The 25,019-nt window shown below is 41.8% G+C and overlaps 1 protein-coding gene across 1 annotated transcript in view; it reads left to right on the top strand.

The window, feature by feature from the left end:
- Window positions 1–25,019, top strand: part of LOC126175422 (uncharacterized) — a 581,488-nt gene that overhangs the window by 206,853 nt on the left and 349,616 nt on the right. The window contains exon 10 of the mRNA XM_049922221.1: window positions 333–1,185. Within this exon, the coding sequence (XP_049778178.1) occupies window positions 333–1,185 (853 nt within the window). The remainder of the gene's footprint in view (window positions 1–332; window positions 1,186–25,019) is intronic.

The raw sequence follows: 25,019 nt of genomic DNA on the forward strand, positions 1-25,019 counted from the left end.
CACGAATGAACGTATTTGCTGGGTCAAAAAATCCTATAAAGACATTTCCATTTTTCTTCAATCTTGCTTCCATTATCAAGTGCAATATATATCAGAATTGTCCCTCTGGTGCCTTTACCTTTCCTAAAGCCATGAACTGTAAAATATATTCTGGCTACCTGTGTTTAATATCATTGTGTAATATGTAAACATCATGTTTAGTAATGTTTTGGAGTATTTGAGACACATGATGTAACTAAAATTGTACTGTTTCAGCCTTATCTTTCACGCTATTTCTTTCCTGTGTTTGGGCAAATAATGTATTTTATAACTTGCATGTATTCTCCTTTCAGGAATTTTGAAGCATTCTGATTCACAAAAGGCAGAGGCTGTATCCAGTGAAGAAGTAACTGAACAAGAGTCTGAAAATGAAGTAAAGGGGATCTTGAAAAGCTCATCTGTCAGTGGCAGAATAGTTAAAACACCAGAACCAGATAGTTCCAGACATCTGAAGAGTGTTTTAAAGAAAGATACAAGCACTGAAGAACGACCATCCTTTTCTAGCACAGAGAATCTCTCTATGACTGGAGATTATCCAAAATCGATACTAAAGCCAAAGCCCAAGGAATGGGTTGATGAGAGCTCTTCTTCATCAGAGGATAGTGGGGCAGCGTCAGATTTGGATTGTGAAAGACCCACAGTTACCAGTTGTAAGAGAGGTATTGATCTAATTAGTATCCTCCATGATGTAGAGGCCCAGGCACGACAACAGAGACAGCAAGCAAGTAGGCCAAACACTGGAGAAAAGATTAAAAATATCAAGAACCTCTCACAGGAAAAAGAGAACCAAGTTTTCACATGTGAGCAGATTAGTGATTCTCAGAAGAAAGAGAACAGCCAAAAAGCTATTGTGGATCAACAGTATTTAAACCAGAAATTAGTCTCCAGCACAACTGTTGAAGAGAGTAGCAGATCTAATGCGATGAAGCAAATAAACACAAATAATGTGAATAGAAAGCAGGTCACCGCAGAGGTGAACAGGGTGCACAAGCACTTACACAGTGAACATCGTTTGTCCCTAGACTTAAATAATTCTCAGACATCGGATGGGGAGACATCATCATCTGGAGGCCGTGAAGTGAAGCGTATCATACGGAATGAGGCTGTTGCACGTCGGCGTCAAATTGCTATCATCAGGCAGAACAGGTAGGAAAACTGTTATTGCTAGCAGCATGATTCCAGCCCTGCAGCTTTGTGGAATACCAGGTTTTGTAAATAGAAATGTATTAATAGCCCACTTAAAGTCTTTAAGTAAGACATAATTGTGCATACTAATATATGAGCTTTGTCAGAGCACTTTGTTTCCCCGTGTACTTTGCAAGCTTTTCACTATCTTCTTGCAATAGACTTGTGTGTGTTAAGTGTTTTCCACATTTCAGCTTTTTTTTTTCATTTCATTTCAAAAATAATGTTGTTTGCGTACTTTTGCTTTCTTAATGTGCCTTTAGCCCCTCCCTATCAGCAAAGAAATGTAGATTTTTAAGTATTTTTGTCTTTGTATATAAAGACGGGGAGTACACTGCCAATTAACCTCAAAAATTAAAAGAGGAGACAAAATTAACATTACGGTAGTTGTTTATAAAAATGTTATCCAGGAGAACTGTCAGTGTAAAATGTTTTTGTTAAAAGTTGTGAGTCTGGTAGAGTGTAAATTATAAAACAATTTGTTAAATATGTAGTAATTTGTCCCACTGTCAACATTCCATAGAACTCAAATGAGAGAAATTGTTTATTCATTAATTTCATATGTTCACTAAATAAAAGAATTGCAATAAAATTCATCATTTACTGTCTTCGTATTTTGGTGTTTACTGTACAGAATGACGAATATATTTGTTGCATTCTAATGATGTGTGTTTACTCAAGCACTTTAGGTGTGAATGTGTGTTAATTAGTGAGTAAGGTCTGTGTAGGATGTCAGTGCTACTGAGTTTCTGTTTTGTAGTGTACTTGCATGTGCAGCAGAACAGAAGCTCAGACAAGCCACAGAAATGGGGTGGGTTAATCCATATGTAATTGTGAAGATTTTGATATTCTAGATATTAATTAGGAAGTTCAGACTTGGAACTTGGATACAAGACAAAGATTTTTTGGATACATCATCCAGTTCCAGCTAACTGCATGTAGGCAGAAGCTACATAAGAACATTCAGCCAGTGAAGTGGAAGTCACTTTTCACTTTGAATGCATCTGGTATTTTCTTTTTTAAACTTGTTTTTGTATAGCTGATGTGTAGGTGGCTGTGATAAGTGTATGTGAAGTGTTGCACTATTTGGTTATGTTTATATTGCTTACTATCACATTCCTTGATGCCAGTATTAGTGTACCCTATGAGTGCAATGTTCTGCCAGAAGCTCAGTTTTTCAGTTCGCTATTTTGCTTACCTTATAGTTCCATCCAAAGTTCCTTCCAGGTAAGTTACAGTGATGGTGTTAATTACTTCTAGTGCCGTTGGTGATTTTTACATGGCATGTTACATTACCATAAGCCGAACACTGAATCAAAGACTTCTGGTCCTCTTAACATCCCTCTCCCCCTTCTCTCTCTCTCTCTCTCTCTCTCTCTCTCTCTCTCTCTCTCTCTCTCTCTCTCTCTCTCTCTCTCTCTCACACACACACACACACACACACACACACACACACACACACACACACACAGTTCTTCCCTTTGGAAATTGTCTATTTGTGTGAAACGAGAAAGGTTGGTCCTTGATTCAGATTTCAAATGTATACTAGGGATGGGAAAAACCCTATACCAGTATTTTAGTTATGACTAACCACAATTTTTCGGTATTTATTTGGTCTTGGTTATAACAAGTGTTACTAATAACCAGGTAAAAAAAAAAAAAACCAAAATATCAATTCGCCACAGCAGCAGTGCTAAAAGTTTTGGTTTTTAAATAACTCTTTTTTAAAAAAGTAATTTTTTTTCTTAAAATTTCCAGTGCTTTGAAATATTGCATTGTTATAGAAAATTGGAGAAGTGATCAGTTACATTTTAATAATAATGCTGATAAACAAGAGCAGCCAACACGACATAAGAATTGATACAGCATTGCTGAGATAATAAGGTACCTATTACTATGTGTCACGTCAGATGGTATGTGTGTGCCTGCAGTGGGCAAGAATTACTCCACCTGGTCTGTATGGTAGTTTCTTGTTTTCATTGTCAGACATCAATTGTATTACAGAGTTGACTGTCCATAATCTGGAAGTGTTTTAGGAAGTGCAGCATCAGAGATCTAGAATGCCCCATTGGCTTTAAAAGATTAACAGTGGAAGGAGGCACAACAGAATAGTAACAACATATAATGAGACAACTTGGAACTTAACAATTCATTTGTAGTTTGCAATGAAAATAGAAAGTAGCTACCTCTGCCTGTACCAGGATAATATACGTTTATCTGCTTGTAGCCCAAACAGCTCTTCAGCCTCAGTTGTCACCCTTTAGGACCGACTATTCATAATGCTGAAATAGCGGTATGATTCTCGATTACAGCGTGATTTTTTAGCCAGGTTTAAAAAAATTAGAATCAAAAGCAGAGTACTGGTGGTCTTTATGGCAATGTTTTGTTTTATTTGCCTATTTAATTTAATGTTCTGATTCTGTGTATTTTGAAACTTAAGGAGGCAAATTTTTTAATCTTTGTTAGATTGCTATGTTTATTACAGGAAATAGTAGGGATAAGAAAAGGAAAATCAATCATTTCGGAAACTGGTTATTTTAAGCAGTTTTAACAGTCAGGTTGAACTGGTATCAGTGGAGGGGGGGGGGGGGGGGGGACCCGTTGGTGAGACCCATCCTACTCTCCACTTGTAAGAAGTGTGTCTAAATATTGCAGGCATCACAACAGTGTGCAGCTAATCTTCATGTAGCAGGTCAGAATTTGTGTCTCCTTTTTGCGCTGATGACCGATATCTTCATCCAGCAACATACTATGCCTCTGTCCAGTGTCCATCGACATTCTGTAAATGCCTCTGAATATTCATGATGGTCTGTTTTCTGCCAAAAGAAATTAAATAACTGCTCTTTGCTTGGAATGTACCTCAGATGCAGATGCCATTTTGAAGACTAGTATAGTGCTGCTATCTCCCATAATTACTGGAAGAATGAAATGAATGCTTAAGGAGGTCACAAACTAAATTATTATTGTTTTGAACCAAAATTAGAAAAAAGTGTTACATTACTTGTTCAACGCCTCTCGTATTGTATTAAATAGTCGACTGCAGTTTAATTTTTTCTCTTTGTTCTTATTGTCGCTTTCCACAACATTACATCTGTAAATGCTAGAAATTGTAAAGCCTTGTGGCAGTATATTATTTATCCTTTCCAAAGTTTTTGAGACGCTATTTCCAGCAGGCACCCCTTCTTGTTAGGTTTCAGAATTCCAGTCCAGCAGGTTTGATTTGTAAGGGTTTGGTCACTAATGTCTGTATCTTTTCCTCCATTCTACATGTAAATTCCATACACGAGGTCATGTGATTGAGCTAGAACATATAAATTTATTCTGTATTTATGAATGAACTGTTTGTCCTGACCAGCCACTCTAGCAGGTCATGCTCCTGTCTATGGAGAGTTTGTGAAGAACCATAGATGGAACAAGTGACACTGGCAGCTGGTAATTGTTAGCGTCCTACAGTGTGTGATGTTGCCACAAAAAGCTGCCAGCGGCTCACGTATTGTTAAAGCATAGCCACCAAAAGTGTGGATACCACAATTAATCGCGAGTCTTTTACTCACACCTAGCAGCTAACTGCTGTCAATCTCATGCGACCCACTGTAAACAAATTGAGCTTCGTAACGTTCCATGCCTGCCTACATAATGTGACTTTCAATCTGATAAAATTTCCATTACAACCATCTGTTGTAGAGCATTGTTCTGTTCAGATTGTGTATCTTCCAGTTATAATCAGCATGCCACTTCCGAACAGAATATTTGTATACAATCACAGGAGCAGAGTAGTAGTGTAAGTAAAGCTTCCTGTACTCATTGTATGATAGTGTTATAAAATGGGAAAATGTCCATGGTCTAGTTACACACACAAACAAAAAAATGAAAGATCTAAGAATTAAGCCTTAAGCGACATAAAGTGATGAACTGCTATCTCAAGTATTTATGCGTTAAAGAGGTGTAAGAAGTGCATACTGTGTCTTGTTGTAAAAAGTGTGTTTTCCTTAGCGAGACAGAATTATGAAATATATGCATCTCAAATCTATACTGGAGATGTCTCACCTTTTCTCTTTCAAAATATTTGGAAAATATATGAATCCCAAAAACCTCTTAGCATCCTTTCCCAACTGATGCTACTATTTTGGCCTTCTCAGAGTTTGTTCTCTAAGTCTACTGCACAGCCTTCATTGCTTCTTAACCTGAGATGAATCTTGAACATATGTAGAAACTGCTGGGAAAAGGTTACACTTACCTGTACTAGGTCAGCATGTGGCACCAATTCTTCTGGCACTTAAATTATGTACAAATGACATTTTAGACATGAAATAGTGCTGCCACACAATGTTTGTGATTGTTGCAATCTTGAGAATCTTTGATTGAGAGTCATCCATTACAGTGTCACTTATTTTATTCACCAAACGTTGGAAAAAAACAGGAAAGAATTTCAGCAATATAAATGAGGGTAGATTGCATAAGAGGTGGCACTAAGTGGCAGACAGCCATGTTTACGGCCCAGACAAAATCCTTCATCTCCGTTACTGTAGCCCCACAGTAGTGGGAAGATATCTCAGCTTGGATGAGTAGTAAAATTTAGGAGGAGGATAAGAAGAAGAAGAGGCACATGACTGAACACAGTGAGGAATGGGGGAGGGATAGCAGGATAGAGGTGGGGGATGATGATGTAGTGCTGTCTCTGGGAGAGTGTAAAAATGGCAGATACAGGGTGGTGGGTGGTGGGCTCTTGTGTGCAGCACCAGGAGAGCTGTGATGAGAGTTGCAAGAGGGGGGAGGAGAACTGCAGGTGAGTTTTGGGGGGGGGGGGGGGAGATTGTTGGAGACATGTGTGAGGCTGGAGTGGGAGCAGGGAAGACTGTACAGGACGGGGACTAGCCAAGGTTGGGGATGGTGTTTACAGGAATGAAGGATGTGTTACAGGGAGATTTCCCACTGGTTGTAATGTTGGTAGTGAAAACCTATGTGCCCTGGCTGTGAAGCAGGCATTGAAGTTGAGCACACTGTTTTGAACAGCATGTTCCTCAGCAACTGGGTGGTTCAGCTGTTTTTAGGACACAGTTTGGCAGTTGCAGACTGCAAGTTAGTGGTCATGTGTTCATAGAATGCCACACAGTAATTGCAGCTAAATTGGTAAATTACATGATCACTTTCTGCACTGTTTAGAACAATATTTTCTTTCCATGAAATACAGTAATGGCAGATCATTTAAAACATCTAAATACATTGGTATTATGTCCCCCATGAGATTTATATTCACTGTGTATCAGAGGCTGCACTGAATTCTGAAAGCAAAAACTGAATACACCTCTAACTTTGAGGACATTGATTGTGACATAGACTTAGAAGTATGATTAAAATAAATACATGTTTATGTTGTATTTCATATTTATTCATTATTTTATAAAATTAAAGAATTTCAGTTACAAGAAACAGTTTTCAGTCAATAAATGTTAACTTGACATAACAAAGGATGCATAGTGTAGGTGGTTTCGAAATGGAGAGGAGAAGTTGTTTGCCTTGTAGGAAGGGTGCAAACAATTAAGGATATGACTTCAGAAGACTTTTATTTAGGAATAGATCAACTCTCACTTGGACTCTCACATTATGGCAGTCTGTTAGTCCATTCCTGCAACTCCCAGTTTACCTTTCACTATCAGTTATGAGTTCTCTGCTTAGTCCGACAATACACAATCAAATACTCAACCACAATAGGAGACAAGTGTGAGACAGCATTCGTTCCTATCTATTTTCTGACACATGGAAAATGTTAGTTATCACTTATTGCCACCCACCCAGTTTGAAACATTAATTCACACTAGGAGACAAATGTAAGACAGCCCTTTTTCCTCTGTATATTCTGACACACAGAAAACATTATTACTCATTGTTACTACTAGAGACACAGCTCGTTCTTCATTAACAAGCAGAAATCTCGAGATGATAACTGTTCCCGGATACCCATCGGTAGCTCAGTTGCCTTCCCTTGAATGTGTACTGTGTCTCCGTAGCCTTTATTAGAGCAGTATCAAAGTGTCACTCTGTAGTGAGACTTAGCTGTAGTACTGCTTCTTTTGCTTCTCAGTTCCTACTCCGACTGTGACTGACTTGGTCTCGTGCACTAGTTCCTTATATACTGATTTTACAGGCGTTTCGGGACGAGTTTCCCTAGCATTGTTGCTTTCCCATAACGCTACTTAATGTCTTCCTAATTTCTGCAGAAATTCCAATCGCAATGTGAAATGCGGCAGTCTTAACATTTGCACGTTTGCCTCAGCTTCTGACTGCTGCAGTAGCTATTGCATACAGACATATTACTGTCTGGCAGTGACCATGGCTCTGTATGAACCACTTTTGCCTCTGTGTGGAGAGACTATTATGTTTACTTCACTTCTTACTGGCCTTGCGTCATGTACATTGTGCCTTCCTAGCACTGAAACTGTGCATTACATTAATGTCGCTAACTAATAAAGTTTCCTTTCTTTTCATAGCATCCATGACTCTTCTAACTTTAATAACATTTGATAGCCATAACACCTGCTACAGTGGTAAAATTTGGCAACCATGACAGTAGTACAGAAGAAATTGGCCGTGTCTTTCCAAAGGAACTGTCTTAATAGTTCACCAAGATGGATATGTTGGCTTGACATGAATTTTAATCAATTTGAATTTACCTCACTCAGTTCCCAAGTGAGCTAGTGCTCCATTTCCAATTAGGCCTACCTATATGTTAATAGGATGTTTCTTTCTTTCTTTCTATTTTTCTTAAAGTAGAATTTACAGAATGGAAGTTGTTTCATCATGAAGATGTTTTAATGGCAGGAAGCATGCCAATGATTCAAACAAGAGAATGAGAGTGCAGTTACTGTTATTTTGTTGTAATTTGGTGTTCTTAATTTTGACGTTTCCATATGGCTGTGCTCTACGTTTGAGGTGTCAATCCTGTGACCTGGCTGCACAGTACAGACAGCCTTGACGTGCTATCTGAGGGCTTGGTCTAATGATGTTATGTGTAAACTCTCAGACATGTAAACGCAGCTCAAAGAAGACTGTAACATATAAGGTGCTGCTGCTGTCCCGTTGTTTTTGCCAGCAAAAAGCACGTGCCACACCATCTAACATTTCCAAGAAAATGTGATTGATCCTACTATGAAAGATACCACATATTTGAGTGTCGTCTGATACTAAACGCATCTTCAATAAAAGCTCTGTGCAGGGAAGGAGCAAACGGCCCAGTTTTCAGGTTTTATGTGATGAGAGGAACGACGTTGTTCGACTGTGAACTCAGATAGGATAGATTTGGCAGCAAGTGATAAAACTACTAAAATTTTATTTGACGTGACGCCACAGGAAGATGCGAAACAGGCGCGCTGAAAAAGCATAAACAACCTTTGCTGCTTCGGTTTAAGTTCAGATTTCGTCTAATGGCTTTGAACGGCCTCTAGTCGTTCTACCCTGTACACAAGAGCAAAAAGCACGATCGCGCTGCGTTACAAAGGGACGCAGTCACGTTTAGTGTGGATACAGCCCCACATGTCCTTATGGAAGAGTTGAAACTTCCGGGGGGTTGTCAGCAGTGTCGAAGATTTTTGTCTATTCTGAGCGGCGTTGTGTCCTATAAGAAAACCGCGTGATTTCGACACTGGGCATCGCGATTATGAACATCGCAAAGGTGTCCAAAGAAGGGGTGAAATATGGGTAAGAGACGGGTTTGACGACCTTGTCATCGTGTGGACACGTCCACGGTGCCGTTGGGCAGAACTGTGTTGACTAATGACACACCATTAACGTACCTTACACCTCAGATGAACTTCAGAACTGTGGCCTTTTTTCGTATGTGTCGACAGCTTGCTGCATTAAGCATCGCCGAGCCCGAGGGCGCCATACTTTTGAACAATTACGTGCAGACCCAAACTTCCATATGGCCTCGTTCCCGCGTCACAACCTGTACTGCTAAACACATTATGTAATTCCCGTACAGCGGAGGACATTTAATTGAAATTCGCTGTCCGATATCGGCGGATAAATACGATATTGCATTGTCTGTTCTTGAGGATGACGATGAACGTTCTTCTTAAGAAGATAGACACAGCAATAACGCAATAAAAGAGTTTCGGAATGGCTTTTTATAAAATTATACGTTCTTGTTACAGCAAATGGAAACGTCATATTCGGTAATGAAAATAGTGTGTACTTCACAGTCTTTTTAACTAATGGTTGCACGCTACGGAGAGCATTACTCTCTAAATTTTGAGTGCTCACATTCGAAAGGAATGAAGGAAGATTAATGTTTACCGTCGCGTTAACGACTACATCACTACAAACTGAATACAAACTCACTCTGGAACAGGAAACAGGGCGTGTCTGTTTCAAAGGAATCACCCCGGCACTTTGGGTAAGTGATTTTGAGGAATTATGGAAAATCTTAATGTGGTTAGCTAGAGGCGATTTGAACCTCCGCCCTCCCGAACGAGTATCCAGTGCCTTAGGCACTGCGCCACCTCGCATGATCCCCACGTAACAAGACACGTCAGATATACACCGATGAACCAAAACTTTAACCACCTGCTTGAGTGTGTCGTAGTTCACATTTGAACCCGGTACAGGAAGTGATTTAGCACGATTCTTGTCTCGGGACGACCTGCTGGAAGATGCCATCCCTGTGCCCAGGTGAATGTCCCCCGCAGTAGGACTGCTAATATTTTTAGAAATGTCGAGAATCCAGTATCTCGTTATTTAAATAACTGTCATTACCGAGCCTCGATATATCAGTAAAAGATGTCGGTAAATCGAAGTAAGAAATATCGATATAGCGAGGAAAAATATATAGACATATCTGCCTATACAAATATCTGCTGCATATTGTAAATATACTACCGGTTCTAGAGTTGTATATTTAAGTATTGAGTTGTTGTTAGATATTCTGTCCATCAACAAGCTAGCAGCCTGCCCATCTCCCTTAGAGCTAGATTTGAAAGAAAAACACGTAATTTGAAAATTTGTAAGTTAATAATTGGACTTTGTGCAATACTTTTTTGGTCAGCTATTGTGTTTTAATTGACAACTGTACACATGGTGCGTTGTCATGCAAAATTTCACTCCAGTTAACCTCTCACATCTCATTTTCGTAATTTGTCATTGGCCACGTGTCAAAATAAACATTTTTTTCACGCTGATCTAGGAAAATTGCATAGTGAAGATGTTGCAATTTCTGTTGGTAGCGCCGATTACTTAGCATTCCCGCCTCATACGTGTCCACCCTCACAGAGGCATGTCTTATCATTTAGATTTTTGTACATTATTTTCAGTAATTGTTTTTGAAGAATGCCGATGTGAAGAAATAGCAAGGTAGTTGCGTTAAAATTGTTTTTTCATCGCAACTTGCGTGCAATTTCTTCACATCGGAAATATTGCTATTTCTTTCACCGCCCCCCCCCCCCCCCCAAAAAAAAAACAGCGATCGGACTACTACTTTTGTGCCACCTATACTTGCTTCTCACATTCAGAGAGAGAGAGAGAGAGAGAGAGAGAGAGAGAGAGAGATTGGACGTGATGAAAGCTCAAAAAATACACTCCTGGAAATTGAAATAAGAACACTGTGAATTCATTGTCCCAGGAAGGGGAAACTTTATTGACACATTCCTGGGGTCAGATACATCACATGATCACACTGACAGAACCACAGGCACATAGACACAGGCAACAGAGCATGCACAATGTCGGCAGTAGTACAGTGTATATCCACCTTTCGCAGCAATGCAGGCTGCTATTCTCCCATGGAGACGATCGTAGAGATGCTGGATGTAGTCCTGTGGAACGGCTTGCCATGCCATTTCCACCTGGCGCCTCAGTTGGACCAGCGTTCGTGCTGGACGTGCAGACCGCGTGAGACGACGCTTCGTCCAGTCCCAAACATGCTCAATGGGGGACAGATCCGGAGATCTTGCTGGCCAGGGTAGTTGACTTACACCTTCTAGAGCACGTTGGGTGGCACGGGATACATGCGGACGTGCATTGTCCTGTTGGAACAGCAAGTTCCCTTGCCGGTCTAGGAATGGTAGAACGATGGGTTCGATGACGGTTTGGATGTACCGTGCACTATTCAGTGTCCCCTCGACGATCACCAGTGGTGTACGGCCAGTGTAGGAGATCGCTCCCCACACCATGATACCGGGTGTTGGCCCTGTGTGCCTCGGTCGTATGCAGTCCTGATTGTGGCGCTCACCTGCACGGCGCCAAACACGCATACGACCATCATTGGCACCAAGGCAGAAGCGACTCTCATCGCTGAAGACGACACGTCTCCATTCGTCCCTCCATTCACGCCTGTCGCGACAACACTGGAGGCGGGCTGCACGATGTTGGGGCGTGAGCGGAAGACGGCCTAACGGTGTGCGGGACCGTAGCCCAGCTTCATGGAGACGGTTGCGAATGGTCCTCGCCGATACCCCAGGAGCAACATTGTCCCTAATTTGCTGGGAAGTGGCGGTGCGGTCCCCTACGGCACTGCGTAGGATCCTACGGTCTTGGCGTGCATCCGTGCGTCGCTGCGGTCCGGTCCCAGGTCGACGGGCACGTGCACCTTCCGCCGACCGCTGGCGACAACATCGATGTACTGTGGAGACCTCACGCCCCACGTGTTGAGCAATTCGGCGGTACGTCCACCCGGCCTCCCGCATGCCCACTATACGCCCTCGCTCAAAGTCCGTCAACTGCACATACGGTTCACGTCCACGCTGTCGCGGCATGCTACCAGTGTTAAAGACTGCGATGGAGCTCCGTATGCCACGGCAAACTGGCTGACACTGACGGCGGCGGTGCACAAATGCTGCGCAGCTAGCGCCATTCGACGGCCAACACCGCGGTTCCTGGTGTGTCCGCTGTGCCGTGCGTGTGATCATTGCTTGTACAGCCCTCTCGCAGTGTCCGGAGCAAGTATGGTGGGTCTGACACACCGGTGTCAATGTGTTCTTTTTTCCATTTCCAGGAGTGTAGACTCCTTCACAGAGTGAAAGAAAAACTACGTTCTACTGAAATTTCAAATAATTACCGAAAATTGATAAAAATTATAATATAAAATAAAAATATCGTGGCTCTGTTATTTTGATATCGATATATCGGAGATGATGTCGGCGATATATATCGATGTTTCCTTTGGGAATAACCGACATTATACCAACAGCCCTACTCCACGGCATAATATTGCCGCACCAGGCTGCGTCCGAGGTGTGATACATGTTTCGAACAGACGTTCGCTTCGAAGATGGCGTATCCGGACACAGCCATCGACCTAGCGTAGTATGAAACGTGATTCATCCGATCCGGCGACACGCTTCCATTGACCCACGCACGGTCCAATCCCGTGTCCACTGCAGTCGTAACTGGATATCATTTTGTTAACATGGGAAGACGTAGGGATCGTCTGTGAGGAGTACCATCTTCAGTAATGTGTGCTGGACGGTGTGCTCTGAAATACTTGCGTCTGCGCTAGTATTGTAAGAGGGTAGGCTGAAAAGTAATGCACACGTGCTTGTAAAACGTGACTTAAATGACCTCGAAAAACGGGTCAGGTGGCACGTGGAAAACTTCCCCCTGTGTACGCATGCGCATTTTGAATACGTTGCATTCATCCAGTGTATTTGACGTAGGAGTGGCGAAAGTACAGAGATGTATTCTTATGCTATGTCAACGCGAGTTAAATAGCATTTTGTTATCGAATTTTTAACTGCGGAAAAAGTGACTCCTAGAAAGAGTCGTGGTTTTTTAAAGGCTGTTTATGGTAGCGATGATGTAGATAGCTCTTCTGCAAATCGATGGGTGGTAAAATTTCATGGAAAAGCCATAATTGTTGATGAAACAAGCAGCGGACGTCCGATCACTGCCACAGACGATAAACTTCACAAACTTGTCGAAGATTTTATTCAAAATGACAGGCGAATCACTCAAAAAGTGTATCGCAAACCATATTGGAATGTCCAAGGAACGTGGCAGCTCCATTATTGAAAAATTAGGATACCGTAAAATCTGTGTACGATGGGTACCACGCCTTCTAACAGACGAGAACAAACAGCGTCGTTATGAATGCTGCGAGCAACTTTTGCAGCTCTGCCATGACGAAGGCTACGACTTCCTTTTGAATATTGTGACGGGGGACAAGTCGTAATTAGGACCCAGAAGAGAAAAAAATAGCGTTGAATATCGACATCGGTCGTCTCGTCAGGCGTTAAAGTTCAAAACACAACCATCCGCAAAAAAATTCTTTTGACTGTGTTTATATGACTGATATCTGGTACAACGGGCAACGGTAAGTTATTTTCAGTACACACAGACTCCAAAACACCTCCGACGTAGAGTTTGTCGTGTTAGAGGTAACCTGGCACCAGTAATCATACAACGTGTGACTACCCTCGTACTTTGTCGTCAGATCGCCACCTAACCTGTTTAACAGACCAGAAAAGCCACCGATCTCCACTCCGTGTGATGAGACGCGGATGTCAAACACCTTGTCGCCTGTTCCTGGTTTCAGCGTCTTTCAACAAATTTCCATAACTACACATAACACTAGCACCGACATGCGTCAGTGTATTTCTTCAATTGCGACTCGTATCTTCACTAGAATTATTCTTCATTCGTCTTTGCTCTCTTCATGTACTTTTTTCATTGCGCCGTTTGCCCGCAACACCAGGCACAGTAGGCTGTGGTCATGATGATTTGGTCATCAGTTTTTGCCGTGAACAGCAGCGGTCCTATCACACTACCTTATGGTAAGCTGGACGTTACTTTTACGCCTGATGATGGCTCCCTATAAATAACGATGTGCCAACTTCATTGCGGTAGCATATCTGTTCGGATATCGTAATCGAGAAACACGGCAACACACGATCGATGCTAGTGAAATTCGTGGATTCCTGCACGGGTGGTGTTCAGTCTCCAGAGAAGGCATAATATGCGATCACATAATATTGATAGGTATAAAGATCGGCATCAGTGAGACGGATCCATAGTTTTCAGTAAGGGCGCCCTTGCCTAGGGGGAAGGGGGGCGCCCTTCATCCTAACTCCAGGAGAAAGGGAAAAACATATAGCTACGCAGTTGTTTTTCTTTCAAGAAAATAATTTAAAAGTCGTTATTACGTAGGTTTTTAACAGTCGCAACCAGAACTTTTTAGTGGTCTTTCCAAAAATTGAAAATACTGTACCACCTGACTTAGCGGCCGTCGTTTTCCTCCCCCCCCCCCCCTACACACACACACACACACACACACACACACACACACACACACACACATCATCGTCTTTTCCTGCGATGTGCTTATCTTTTCTTAACTGCATGTTACTGCAACCAGTATTCTCGATAGTCTGATTTACATTTTGTGATATCTGTCTGCCTCTACAATACTTTCTCTCCATCGCTTTTTCCATTGCCAGAATTCCTTAGTGATATTTCAGTGGCGTATCTTTTCTTTGCTTAGGCTCCTCGTGTATCTATTCTTTATAGTGTGTCTAAATTCCGTTTTTATCATCTGCCTGATTAATTTTCAGTTCTCTTCTGTAACGCTACACATTTTGAATGCTTCCTGTTTCATCATATCTAGTTTTGTCAAGTTACTGTGATTTTTCTTAATAGTTAGCAGAATCTTTCCACTCCCCCCCCCCCCCTCCCCCTTAGTTGTTTCATGTTTAATAAGTTGTTGTTCGGTTTTCATTGTCTCGGTTTCATTTTCCTCATTGCACTAGTTTTCTTTACTTAAGATCGCAGTGATAGTCATTTTATGAAATTCTTCCGTACGTGATGAAAAATCCTCGGCTTTCTAGCCGGAATACCACGAAGTCTGGGGAAATTCTCCTCGAAGCGTCATGGTATTTCAGTAATGTCACAAGGAGGGAGACCTAACAGCTTATACGCTGAGGAAAACTGCATTGACATCTTTTACCTAAGTTTTACCATTCTTCAAAAAAATTTTTTCATATTCTTCATTACTTGTCCGAAGTATAAATCAAACGAGAACGCCGACGAACTGCGACCTAAGTTTGTCATTTTAACATAGTATTCTTCTGCGTGTGGTAACTACGAAAACGGAACTTTTACGCCTGCTAAATTGTGTGGGGTTAGACTATTCTGTGTTCGAAGACTGCCAACGTTGCTGGGTCACGTTTCCGTATCACCCCTCGTCTCTGAATTATTTTCGGTGATATTTTTGTGCAGGTAAAATGCCTGGAAAAAATTTAACTTCATGTAATTCTTTCTTGGTTTAGCACTAACTTAACTTTCGTTATTTCAGTTTTTGCCTACTGTTCATCAGCAATAGGTTAACATTTGAATTCACATCTGGTACCATGGACGCTTTGCAGTTCATTTACTGGTTACTAAATCTTTGCCTAACCACAATGCAGTGGGGATTTATATGTTAAACCTTTCTATCGTTGATGGGGCACTAGAGAACGCATTGGTGTGTTTAATTAGAAAAAATAAATTGCCTCAGACTACAGGAGAGGTGCTGTGGATCCCTGGTTTAACGGTATACGTTATTGAAGGTGAATTGATGCCAATAACGTAAGGGCCTTACGCGAACGTACACCACATCGATTCCCTGTGTAAGGGGCAGTCAAATGAAAACGAGACTGATGAAAAAAGTAAGTAAACTGTTTATTATTTCAAAAGTAATAGCCATAACTGTTAGTACATTTAACCCACTATGAGACAAGACGGTCAATGCCTGCACGGAAAAATGTTTGCAGTTGCCTTCCGAAACACGGCTGTACCTGGGCGTGCCCATCTTCGTCTGAAGCAAATCGACGATCCTAATGTCTTATTTCAGGGCTCCAAAAAATATGGAAATCGCGTTGGGAAAGATCGGGACTGTGTACGCAAGATGCGTAAAGGCTTCCCAGCGAAACTTCTACAGTATGGTCGAAACAACCTTGGCAATATCTGGCGCCGCCCACAGAAGATTCGCTGGGAAGCCCTTACACATCCCCCGTACAGTCCCGATCTCTCCCTATGCGATTTCCATACGTTTCGTACCATGGACGCTTTGCAGTTCATTTACTGGTTACTAAATCTTTGCCTAACCACAATGCAGTGGGGATTTATATGTTAAACGTTTCTATCGTTGATGGGGCACTAGAAAACGCATTGGTGTGTTTAATTAGAAAAAATAAGTTGCCTCAGACTACAGGAGAGGTGCTGTGGATCCCTGGTTTGCCATCGGTTATTGGCAATCGCAACATTTTTCCATGAAGACATTTGACCGTCTTGTCTTACAATGTGATAAATGTTTTAAGAGTAATATCGATAATTTTGCAGCAATATACGGTTTACTTTTTTTCCATCTGTCTTATTTTCATTTGACTGCCCCTTATACGTATCAGGTACATCCGATGATTTTGATAGCTTTGAAATTTCTCGTATAATAAAACGAATATTTGATTACCGCCTGAGAATTCCTGTTGTCCTAATAAGGGCATTTGTGTTCCCGCATCTTTCGGACTTTTCCAAGTGCAGATCGATCTTTTGCGATTTCTTGTTACCTATCGCGTAACTCCGGAATCGTTTCACTTGAACTTCTTGTATTTTTGATTCATTGTCGCACACAACTGTTGCAGTGAAAGCAGGATAGCTCATTCGGTAGTATTACGCGTCAAGAACGTATACAGTACTCCGACTTTAGTGATCCTATTGTTCGTGGAACAACTGTGTGTTTAAAATCAAAATGTTTTTTTCGAGATGGTATTTCAATGTGATCAACTGAAAACGGCACTAACACTTCCGAGTGCGTTTCGTACGAAGTCGCAGGTTTCGGCTGTGAGGACCTCATTCCCGGTACCAGTTGCACATAGTCTGAACTGGTTTCGCTGGACGTTCAGCTACCGATCTCATCGTGTCAGTTAGCCAGCTCGCATATCGCTGCAGGTTTTGTTTCTTTTGTTCATCACTGACAACCGGTTAAGATCGTCTCTCTCTCTCTCTCTCTCTCTCTCTCTCTCTCTCTCTCTGTGTGTGTGTGTGTGTGTGTGTGTGTGTGTGTGTGTGTGTGTGTGTGTGTGTGTGTGTCTGGCGCATCCCGATGTGCTCACCTGAGCCTAATCGGTTAAGTAACGCAAAGAATTCTTGAGCCACAACATGGAACATGGATACGAATCCGTGTGCTTCCAGAATGGATTTTCACTCTGCAACGGATTTTGCCATGATTAAAAACTCCCTGTATGCTGGACCGGGATTTGAACCTGGGACCTTTGCCTGTCGCGGGCAGGAGCTCTGCCGACTTAGCTATCCAAGCACGCCTCACGACCCGCGCTTACAGCTTCACTTCTGCCAGTACCTCCTACATTCCCAACTTCGCAGTTCTCCTGCATACCTTGCTCTCTTTAAAGATAAGATATTGCGGAGATATGACTTGGCCTCAGCCTGGGGGATTATTTCCAGAATGAATTTTCATTCTGCAGTGGAGTTTGCTTGGATAGTCTGTCGATGGAGCGCTTGCCAACGAAGGGCAAAAGTTCCAGGTTTGAGTTCCCGATTGCGCACACAGTTTTAGTATGCCAGAAAATTTCAGATCTGTGTGCTATTACAGTTATTCCGCTATAGACCCTATCTTTGCCCAAACAGGACCATTTGGAATGTTCTTATTCGATTGCATGATTTGGAAATTCACCCAACTTGGAGTATACAGGGATAGGAGGTTTGTATGAACTTTCGCTGACTTGTAAGCGTAAGAATATCTCTTATGAAAGTTCCGGCTGATAGAACACGAAGAAATTTGCTAGAGTAATAACTATAGCATACAAACATTTGCGTTGAGATAAGGTGGCGAAGTTTAACTCATTTCTAAAATGTAAAAGAAATCGAACAGTGCTTTTCGTAATATAAGGTCTCAGGATGCGGACATGATTAACGCAAATAGTACGCGCGTTTCCTCAAGAGGTTGTTGTTGGAAAAAGGGTGAGGGCAGATAGAACTGTGACTTGATAAGGTCGATCTGACATCATAAAAATACTTAAGAAATGCTTTTCTGTGTTTTCTATTTAGTCACGAAAAAGGGAAAGGGCGCGGCGGTGGGGGGGGGGGGGGGGGGAAGAGGAAGAGGAGGAGGAGGTGGAGATGTGATGATACTGAAATATCTGACCGCACAATGTTAATTGAGAAACGTGATTAACATGCATTGCACACCTCTTCTATTGATTTAGATATAATCGTTGTAATCCGATTTAAATTATGACTGACTTTTGAAGGTGGCCAACGCATGACAAAAGAGTCACGCTTAGAAGCGCATTACTGTGGTAGTGTCGAAGCGAAATATAAATAACTGTATTATATCTGGTCAGACCTCTCGTTCTTAGTAGTTGTTGTTGTTGTTAACAAGCATCAGATAAGATCCGCGAGAGCTCGAGGAGGAAATGTCTATTCCCGTGTCTTAGGTAAAGTGAAGGAATTCCTTAAAACTTACATGAATGCCGCAATGCGTTAGCTTGATTGACGGACAGTGGAGGAACCACACCTCATCTTAATTGACGAGAGGAATAGTTAAATTGAAGGAGAGTAAGGAGGTGGTCTGACATTGTTGGGTGATCCTAATGATGATGTGAACATGCAAAACAAAGGAATCTGGTAACAAGTTTACTAGTTCTTCCTTCAAACGTCAATTTGTTTAATTTTCTGTGAAACAGAAGTACGAATTAGAATTAGATTTCGATCGAAATTAAAAGGAAAACTCAGAGCCGTTGTTAATACATATGAGAGGAATTCACCGAAATAACATTGTGACAGCGAGAAGAGGGGGACGGGAAGAAATACGATCTTGCCACGCAGCCGGCGCTTTCGCCATTTGTTTACGGCGGAGAGTAGCAGCGCGCGTGGAGATGAATGAAATCGATAATCGAGCTGGAGCACGCCGCGCAGACTGAGCGTGAGCGCAGTGCGCAGGCGCGGCGTCTGTCATTGTTGGGGGTTTGGCGGCCACCTGCTGGCGCGTTCAGTACTCTGCCGGCTCGCGCCGAGGAACGTGCTGTAATACTAGGTGCTGGAGCGACGCGCTTCTTGCATTTGTTCGGCGTCGCGTCACCGCCGGACCAACGCCCGAAGGTCAGTTTATAGACAGGGCTCTAGAAAACACATAACGGAGTCATCTTAGATCGTTGCTATCCTGCATTCCTTCCCTACAGTTAAATACCCTCGTAAGAATTACTATTACTCCGAGTAGTTCGTTGTTAAGTTATTTTACGAGTAGAAACCACGCTTACGACGTTACTTTCAGTCAAAGGCCCAAATTAATAATAAAGCTTGTAGAACTACGCTATTTGCGTGTGCCACACATCCTTACTCGTTTGTACATTGACGCCGGCTTTGAATGCTCTATTTCGGCATATCCAATCTCCAGAATCTCTTGCGTGATAAGTTTGTTGAAAGACTGTCTGCACCGTCGACCGAGACTGTTTCTAGATGATATACATTTTTAAGTGCTTAGTGTATCTGAAGTGTGAAGGTGAGCATATCTCTGTATTTATCTGAATCACTGAAATGCATGTGCAACGCTGATTCACGCACGCGTTTCAGGCTAAAATGACAGTTGTCGAATTTCGGCTTGTGACCACTTCGATACAGTTTTCATGTCAGAAACTAGTCAATGTTGCCTGAACAATGTAATGAAGAGTTCGGTTAACAGTCGTCGGAACCACCATAAAAATAAACATGTGGTCTAATTTTTGGTGACTGATTGGTGGATGAAGTATCTAAGGAGCTGCGGATGTAATTCAAGACAAAAATTACGGATAAGAACAGCTCCATTCTTCAGAGCAAGATGCTAACAAATATTTAGTCTTAAAGCGGAGATCTTGTTTCTCTTCTTCGGACAGAAAGTTAGCTCAACGGTCAAGTTATTCATGAGAATTTGCAAAACATACCTTGCGAACAAAGTCAGTTAGTTAGTGTTTAAGGTTAATTATTTGCTTCTTACATACTAACTATAAATTATAGTGGAAGAAAGGAAAAAAATCTACTTGAATGTGAAGTTTCACAGAAAACTGTATGTATATGAGCATACTAAGCGTTGCGAACTCGTCAACATAGGAGAACCTCTGTGGACTGTGTGCAAGGGCGCGCAATGTGAAAGTGCCTCCTGGCAGATAAATCAGTAGGTGCGGAGTTGTGTTTGCTTAGTCTGTATCAACGGTCCACAGTGCATCGAAACACGCTTCTTATCCTGTGGAGGATATAGCGTTGCGAATCTGTTATGATGCGGGTCCTCTTGTGCTTCCAGTCTTGAAGTGGTTGGTGTCACATCAACATTTTCACCTTTTGGTAAAGGCGAAAGTAAAAAGGCTTTTCTTACTTCCAGCATGCTGGATGGCAATAGGCAGCATCTTCCTATGATTCAATGAAATTGCAAAAGAGTCCGAGTTGCACAGAAGTTTGTTCTTATTGCACTGGCGACAAGTTTCTGACTTTAGTCCATTATCAAGCGATCCTCCAAAGCCCTACCATAACGTCATAATGTGTGTACGCTGGCCACGTTGCTTGTATGAGTGGCTAAGTGGCTATTTGCATACGGCAGTCCAGTGCACATCCAGTGCTGCGTGCAGCAAAACGTGCATACTGTCGTATGCAATTAGTACCTTGCACTTAGCCACTCGTACAAATAATGTGGCCAGCGTACGCACATTATGGTGTTATGGTAGGACTTTGGTGGATGGCTTGCTAATTGACTATAGTCCGAAACTGGTTACCATTGAAATAAAAATAAATTTCTGTGCAACGTTGACGGTTTTGTAATTTCATTGAAAAAACGTTTCTAATCTAGAATATAGTCATTCTGTTATCTCTGTGGCGCGATTTATATTGAAGGCCCTGCCACTGGTTCCAAATCAAGTACAGTAGTTGGTGCTGCAAGTTCACCTGCTTGGTGGATGAAGTGCATAATCACATTCTACACACGTCGTGAATTAAGTGCAGATGCAGTCGTCCGGCACAGCTGGGAACTACGTCCTCGAATTATCACGCTAAACATTAAGCTTTTGCAATCGGCAGTGGTCCGACGTATTGAACTGCTTATGCCATTCCAATCTGCTATACCTGCCCACCATCAGCGTCTTTGCTGTACAGTTGTAAACAGCTATCTTTTACTGCATCCCACTGATAAGCCTTCGTGTTTATCAAAATGCACTCTGAAGCGAGCACGGCACTGCCACACAGAAGACAACAGATGGCAAGGAGGATCAGTGGTATTATGTGACCGAGCGAGAAGGCAGAGTGGTTCGCACACTGGATTCGCATTCGTCTGACGACGGTTCAAATCTGTGTCCAGCCACCCAGTTTTAGGTTTTCGTGATTTCCCTAAGTCGTTCCAGGCAAATGACGGATTGCTTCCTTTGGAAAGGACACTACCGATTTCAAACTCTAAATCTTCATTCCTTCTTTTGTTATTTGTGAAAAACTGATTGCTGACGTAAACACTATTAGTTCTATTGGCTACGTGGCTGGGTTTTAAAGACCAGACCGATATACAAATTGCAAAGTGCGATCTTTTAACTAGTTTCTTGATCCGTGGACATTCTGACGTCGCTTTTAGAAGCCTCTGCAATAGAAAGTATACGCTTTAAGGATTTCCTTGTAGCCACATTCAGTGACAACTGTTTCTGTTCGTGAAACTCGCAAGCGTTCGTGTATGTTTACTGTTTACTAATTTCGGAGTAGCTCTTGTTGCAGTCGTCGTTTTACAATCTGTTTTAGAGTATTTGTCTTGATCGCGTAAACAAACCAACAGGACACTTGATAAAGTCACTTCTGAGACGAACGCATCTGGACTAAACTGAAGCGCGTGCTTAAACATCTTATGGCAGATGCGTGGTTTACGGGTGCGGGTAGCTCAACAGAATTTTCAGCTGATGTATCTGTCTGGCACATACTAATTTTCTGTAAGCGAAGTATACTTTTGTCTTTTAATGCATTACATTGTCGCTATTTTTACAACCATTACCGGCTTCGTTCTTTAGTTAACGTCTTCAAATCGATCGTCGTTGCTGAGCAACCAGTTGGTTTCGTGTGCTGTGCACAGAGTCCGCAAGTCACTTATACGCACATAATGTAGTAACAGGATTTAGAAAGTAGTAGAAGGATGTCATTAGATGATACAGTATAGTCTTCTATATATGGAACATAAAGTTTGCAAAGTCGTTACGTTGAAAACAAATCAGTTACGAAAATCAAGTTTGTGTACAGAACATAATGTTGAAATCTGAATAGAAGATAATCTTGCTGTTGGTGTTTTTTACCAGTATTCCAACAGAAACAGTCGTTTTCTGTGCCTCAGGAACACACGCAACGCACAACGAAATACCTTTGATCTCATCGTGAGATTTTTGTCCAGTATTTATAAATTTGGACGTACATTTACAGGATCCAAAAGGATTGCTTCAAACACTCAGATGGGGCAAAAATTGTGTTTTCAGTGATTCCAATTAGGAGTTTGTATTTTCAGTCTCTGGGCCAAAAAACTTCCAAATTTTTAATCTGGCCGTATTTCGCAATCCAGAAATTTATTTCGATTCACACGAAGTAGTTACATAAATCAAGATTAAGCTGATGAGAATGATGTTGATAACAGGATTAATTTTGTTCACAGGGTACCACCGGTATGCTTTAAGTATACTAGCGATGAGAGAACTATAAATTCTAAAGTTGCAACTGTCGACGGAATGTCAAAAAAAAAAAAAAAAAAAAACTGTAGGATCATTGAAACGGTCAGTGAATTGGTCAGCGATCGCAGGATAGAATACTGAATTACCTTTTATCACCAAATTCATTTTCAGGCTGACTCGGTTGATTCATTAATTTCATCAACTCAATTCGTGGCACATTTTAACGATATTTTGCTTAGTGAAATTTTTCTCCGGCGAAAACTGCCTGATGGCGAGAATTTTCTGTGTACTTTATGTTACATAGGAATATTGGAAACTTGCTTTCGTCGCTGAAAAGGTGATATGGCAGGTATGAATCAAAATTTGTGCTTATCCTCCCTGGGACGAGCTGTTCTTATTTTCTTCGAGAGCAGACATTTTTGATCGCTGTCTTACGGCAATAGCGAAAGAAAATTACATAAACAGTCAAAATTTGATGTAAAAAATGGATTTTAATACCTCTTTTTGAAGTTCATCTTCTCGTTTGATGTCTGGGGGGGGGGGGGGGCATAAAATCACAGTATCATCTCCCAGACAAATAAAATACCAGGAGTCGAGGAGTTTAAGCATTTTACGAAATTATTACTTAAAACTGTCTGTTTATGGGCCTCAAGTTGTTGCATTATTATGGTCAAATAGTTGACAGTCGACAAATGCAGCTAATGACCAGCTCGTTCGCTACTCAAATCATACCAGTAAAATATGCCTTACGGTAGCCCTGAATTACGTTAAGGGATGTGAGGGAGGAGGTGGTGATGACATGGGACAACCGGAATAAGCGACGGCAGGGAAGGCAATGTTCAGTACTTAGTAGTGTCATCACGCTAAAGTCTTGTGATCTTGTAAGTCTGTGGTTTCCTGTTACGGCTACAGGCAAGGAAGATCATCCCGCCTAACGTGAGGTAAACTGCGTTCATTTCTCTGCGCCGCTTCCTTTTGGTGAGGGCCATCACTTTCACTGCAGGCCGCGATACAATCTCACAGCCGGACACGCCGCGCGCCGAAGCAGACTTCCCTGAGTAGCCTACAGTTCCCCTCTGACATTTGCAATTTCTCTTTGTTACACGCATCTCTCTTTGAAGGACGGCTCGTCTGACAAGTGCTCTTACAAGACAACGCCAAGGTTAGCCATTCAGAAAAAAGCTCTACACACAGACTAGAAGCACGTAACGGTAATGGTGAAATGAAACTTCTATAATCTATATGATTTTCACGTACGGGATACCGTGTAAAACACGCGTGCGCCGATGGTCTCTCTTCTAAACACGGTTAAGTTTGGATATGCAAGTTTTTCGTATTGGCCAACATTGTCGACAGGTAGACTTGCGTGCGCCTATTGCAGGCTTTATCGATTACATGTGCATACGTCTTCAAAATAAAGATTTTCGAAAACTTCATGTATCGTCAGCGTGACAGCGATTCGCTGGCTATCATACTACTGCATATACATTTGCATATCTGTTCCAACCGACAATGTACATTTTTCCTGCAAATATCCATGCCTTTGTACCGATTTCCGCTACTGTATTTGTCGGAGCGGTGGTCGAAAACGGGCATCTGTGTCTAGCAGACATTTTGTCATTAAGTAACACCCAACTGACACTCTAAAATCCATCACAAATGTTTATCCGCGCCAATAATAACATTTCAGCTCAGTTTTGTACGTATATTTCAAGACGTTTTAGGAGATGATGAGATAATGTGCTGCTGTAGAAAGGTATTCTTTTTTCATCGATGACACAAATAAAATTCCACGCATGAAGTAAGACAGCAACATCCTCCCGACAATTTTTCTTCAGTTCCTTCAAATCATCTGCACGAAGTGACGTTGCGAAAAGTACAATAGAAGATGACAACAGCAATATATCAGTTGGTTCTAATTGCGATAAAAAATAAATTTGTATTAGGTTCTTCGTTTGTAGTGTGTAACTCGCCGAAATTGAGAATACTCTTGCGAAAGGTTCCGTAGCTTCCGAATAACAGTTTTGTTGTTCTTCCGAAGTGATTTGGTGACAATTTCCTCGCTATAGTTTTTTAAACACTACTCCACAACTATAGTATCAAGACGTGGCGACAGATCTACGAATTTTAGATTCTTTAGAGATCCTAGCGAGCAGTATATATGAC

This window comes from Schistocerca cancellata, chromosome 3 (genome assembly GCF_023864275.1).
Source record: "Schistocerca cancellata isolate TAMUIC-IGC-003103 chromosome 3, iqSchCanc2.1, whole genome shotgun sequence".
NCBI lineage: Eukaryota > Metazoa > Arthropoda > Insecta > Orthoptera > Acrididae > Schistocerca > Schistocerca cancellata.